Source organism: Sinocyclocheilus rhinocerous, unplaced genomic scaffold (assembly GCF_001515625.1).
Source record: "Sinocyclocheilus rhinocerous isolate Xijiao unplaced genomic scaffold, SAMN03320098_v1.1 scaffold883, whole genome shotgun sequence".
Taxonomy (NCBI): Eukaryota; Metazoa; Chordata; class Actinopteri; order Cypriniformes; family Cyprinidae; genus Sinocyclocheilus; species Sinocyclocheilus rhinocerous.
In genome coordinates this window covers 126,792-131,282 of record NW_015627244.1, presented here as the reverse complement: position 1 = coordinate 131,282, position 4,491 = coordinate 126,792, and the positions used below count along the sequence as shown (strand labels likewise).

Here is a 4,491-nt window from a genome sequence, read left to right as displayed (position 1 = left end):
TTACATTTAGTCATTTAGCAGACGCTTTTATCCAAATCGACTTACAAATGAGGACAATAAAAGCAACTAACAAAAGAGCAACAAAATATTAGTGCAAGTGACAAGTCTCGGTTAGCCTAACGCAGTACACGTAGCAACACGAGTGTATATACACACATATATATACACACACACATATATATATATATATATATATATATATATATATATATAAACTTTTAATTTTAATTATATTAAGTTTTCTATTTTTATATTTAAACATTAATTTATTTAATAAGTATATTACTTAAAAGAATTTAGCATTTAAAAACTAAATTGGTTTTTGAACACCGCATGCTAAAAAAAGTTCAGCATCTTATTCGGCAATAATGAAGAGGAAGGGTGCTTGAGTTACCTCATACACTGCAGACAGGGGGGAACTGGATGGAGGGAGGGAATTTTTAACAAAAAAGAAAAGCGCTTCTTCTGGTCTCATAGACACCCGCTGTCTGATCAGGAAGCAGAGCTGACCGACTGGACGAAAAAGAGGGAGGGTGTGGAGAGAAACTCAGTCAACAGTTTCATTTCTTTCTCAAAATGAAGACAGGAATAGGGAAGTTTAGGGTCAGACAGAGTCTCAAAGAATTGAAAAGGCCTCAATATCCCAGCATAAAATTACGCAATGCTTATGGACAATCATGAGTTGAGTTGATTTCCTCTGTAAATTTACAGATGTTATTCTGTTGGGGAGCATATATAAAATAAGAGTTGTCTGTCACCTGTGAGGTCTGAAGGAACAAGGTATTTCTTTTTGTGGTGATTTTCTCAATATTTTGATTTTTTTGCACCCTCAGATTCCAGATTTTCAAATAGTTGTATCTCGGCCAAATATTGTCCTATCCTAACTAACCATATATCAATGGAAAGCTTATGAATTCAGTTTTCAGATATATCAATCTAAATTGCAAAGAATTGACACTTATTACTGGTTTTGTGATCCAGGGTCACATATATTCAAACAGAAAACTGCTATTTTAAATTGTAATAATATTTCACAATACTAAATTTTACATTGTATTTTTAATCACATAAATGCAGCCTTTGTGAGCATAAGAGACTTACAGTTGTCTGTCACCTGTGAGGTCTGAAGGAACAAGGTATTTCTTTTTGTCAAGCTCAGGAGCTCGTGACCTTGCAGCTCTCTCCACTATTATCTAAGGAGACAGACAAACAAATAAATACCCAATATAGTATTAGCTGAAATTCAGAAAATTTAAATTCAGTCATTATTTTCTCCCTCTCATATCGTTCCAAAAATGTTTTGACTGACTTTCTTTTGTGAAACATAAAAGAAGATATTTTGAGAAATGTTTGTCCATACAATAGAATTGAATTGAACAGTCACCAAAGCTGTTTGGTTACCAATATTCTTCAGAATATCTTCTTTTATGTTCTGCAGAAGAATGAAAGTCTTACAGATTTGGGATGACATGAGAGTGAGTAAATAATCACTTAATTTTCATTTCTGGCTGAAGAAACCGTCTTAATAATGTAACAGAAACTTATTATTGTTTGTTATTGTATTTTCCAGCCGTGAGACTGACCGGGATTTTATCCGGATGTTTGGCGCGGACTCTCTCCCCTTCCGCTCTCCTGACCTCCAGTGGAACACTTCGCTGATACTGGCTAGACATCTGAGGGCCAAACATACATCAACATTAAAATATAACAAACAAAAACGTCTCAGGCTTACTCCTCCTCATTTGTTCTCATCATTCAAACATGGACAGACACAAACTCTGCCTGTCAGATATGCATCTGATCATTAATAAAACATATTTATTCTCTAAATCAGTCAATCATGTATTTTAGAGGTAACAAACTATTTTTCCCTCAAACTCTCTAGGCCTTCTGCCATCCCGCCATGGACTCTTCTTCTCCTTTGCCCTCAGTCCAGATGTTGTTGACATATCTTCTGCCATATGTTAATAATCATTTTTAGAGGCCTGTCACAATACAAAGCTAAAATAAGCATAATTATAAAACATTTTTAATAATAACTAGCTATAAAGATAGAAAAGACACAAAATGAAACCATCACAATGTCTGCACAACTTTAGAGATTTTTAATGCCATTTTATCAAAGGTCGTGGAAAATGCTTCAATATCTTTTATTACTGTGGAACTAGACTGACTGCAATGCCTGTTTGTTTTGTTTATGTTCACCCAACCATTCACTAAAGCCTCTCGTGCCCTGCAGAAGAACATTACATAATACAGACATGTACACGCATCCCATTAGAACACAAATATTAAATGTGTCATATGGCATTTTTTTTTGCATTTATTCCCACTTACTTTGACATCGGAATAGCTGAGTGTGCAAAAACCATGACAGAAAATTCATCCAGTATTGCAGCATATCACGTGGGCCAAAAATGACTCTAACCTTTAGGTGTCTTTTTTCTGTGCTCTAAATAGCAGGTTTTACTGAGAGGAAGACCGCTGTAGTTGGTTTCGTGCGCTATATTCCTCGCAAACATGTATTAGTGTAGGTGTATTTCATTTTTTGGACATGCACCATGGTACTTCCATTAAGTAACGTTACTGGTGTAAATACGATGGTATGTGAATATCCCAAGCATTCAGTAGCGTGGTATTGCATAATATCATCACTGTACAGTATTTTTGTAACTGTTGTCGGTATCTGAAACAGTTGAGAAGCCAACGGGCTTGTGATTCATGATAGTGTTGCGAAGACACGTTGCAACAGGGCAATGCGAAAACGTCCTAGGACCCACAGCACTGCCTGATGCACAATTTCCACAAACTCAGCTTTTAATAATAAACAATAATCTGCTGTCGTCATACAGTACATGATATTGTAAGATAACTGCGCCCATAACAACTGCTGATGACGTTAGGCCGCGAGCTCACATGATATGACCTGCTATTAGTGCGGGTGACCGCGGGCTTGGTGTTTGAACCTTTGATTCACCACAAATTCACGTTCGTTTCCAGGATGAAACTAGCCTTACCCACAGTCGCTAACTGGGTTTACTGGTCGTTGTGGTAAACACGAAACATACCTTGGATAGCTACTGATGGATTCAGGAAGAAGTGAAATACAACGCCCGTCTTCCCCACTTGGACGAATATCAGACGGCCGAATCAGCGCAGTAATAATGTTGATCTCCAAACCTCAATCACGTTGTATATTATAAATCGCCTTCTATGTTGTGGATGTCGACTGGCCCACTTCTCCCACTAAAACAACAACAAATAATGTACCGCCTTATTCTGGGAACTGACCAATGGAAATTCTGAAAATAGACTGACATATCGTCTAGCCATTTAGGAGAGAGAGGAGGCGGCATTTAAATGTGTTTACAGGGCTTCTATTGGCTAGAGTGTGCTGTCACTCATTAGTCTACTGGGTCAGTGAAACCAATCAAACTAAAGGAAAATTAGGCCAATGAAAGGAGCGCTACAGTGTATCTGTATGGAATGATATTAGACTCAAAATGATTAATAGATGCAGGCACAATTATCCATGTACTGCATACATTTTATACATGTATCTTACTAACCACAAACAAATGCCTTTCAATTTGAGTCTGTGGAATTCGGGATTAAATGATTGTGCCGTTGAATTACAGAAAGAAAGAAAAAACCAAGGGACCGTCACAAAGTTCTTGCTTGGCAAAATTAATATAAGCTATTCTGTGTCTTAAGACAAGTTAAATTAGAACAAGTTCAATAAAACATCTTTATTATATTTCTACGGTAGAGGAGAATAGCCAAACCAAAAAGAAAAGAAAACACAATGTAACATCAAACAAACCAAAAAGAAAAAAAAACACAATGTAACATTCATGAAACCGTACTCAATGGAATGCGCACATGTGACTGGGGCTAGTGCCATCTAGTGGTCGCTGATTTTCTGTGGCTGAGCTGCGCTGGATCGCGAGCTGTGTGTGTGTGGATTGGGCAAGGCTAAAATGGCGGAACGAAAGTCTCAAAATTCAAATGAATCAAATAGAATCAACTCAGAAGAGACGTGAATGAATGCACGCATCGCCTGATCCACAAATGCACATTTTAATCGCTACACCTGACGTGAAATGCTGTAAACTGCGAAAATGAAGTCTCAAAATCCAAATGAACCGATCGACTCGAACTAGACATCAATTACACGCGTGTCACCTGATCCACATATACACGGATTCCTTTTTGCATGAGCAATTTATGATATATTAATGCAGAACATTTTTATTCGCAAACATGTCTGTATTTGTAAAAATCGCTGCACAATCATTTAATCCTGAATTTCACAGACTCAAATTGAAAGGCATTTGTTTGTGGTTAGTAAGATACATGTATAAAATGTATGCAGTACATGGATAATTGTGCGTGCTGAATTGTGCGCCCAAATGATTTGGTCAGTTTGGCGGTTTTCTATGAAGGTATTTTTGGTGCAAAACAACTGAGCGTCCGTGACAGCGGAATCGG

The 4,491-nt window shown here is 37.2% G+C and overlaps 1 protein-coding gene across 3 annotated transcripts in view; it reads right to left on the bottom strand.

Moving 5' to 3' along the window:
- The window catches only part of LOC107724707 (gamma-aminobutyric acid receptor-associated protein-like 1), a 4,278-nt gene extending 995 nt beyond the window's left edge, over positions 1 to 3,283 (bottom strand). The window contains exons 1-5 of one of the 3 annotated variants that reach the window (XM_016533743.1): positions 3,069 to 3,283; positions 2,175 to 2,233; positions 1,584 to 1,673; positions 1,115 to 1,193; positions 395 to 513 (exon numbers count right to left, since the gene is read on the bottom strand). In XM_016533743.1, the coding sequence (XP_016389229.1) occupies positions 395 to 513; positions 1,115 to 1,193; positions 1,584 to 1,673 (288 nt within the window). In that variant the 5' untranslated portion in view covers positions 2,175 to 2,233; positions 3,069 to 3,283. Of the gene's footprint in view, positions 1 to 394; positions 514 to 1,114; positions 1,194 to 1,583; positions 1,674 to 1,871; positions 1,986 to 2,174; positions 2,234 to 3,068 lie in introns of all 3 variants that reach the window. The other 2 variants (XM_016533726.1, XM_016533735.1) reach the window with 2 other exon arrangements.
- Between the last annotated feature and the right edge of the window lie 1,208 nt (positions 3,284 to 4,491).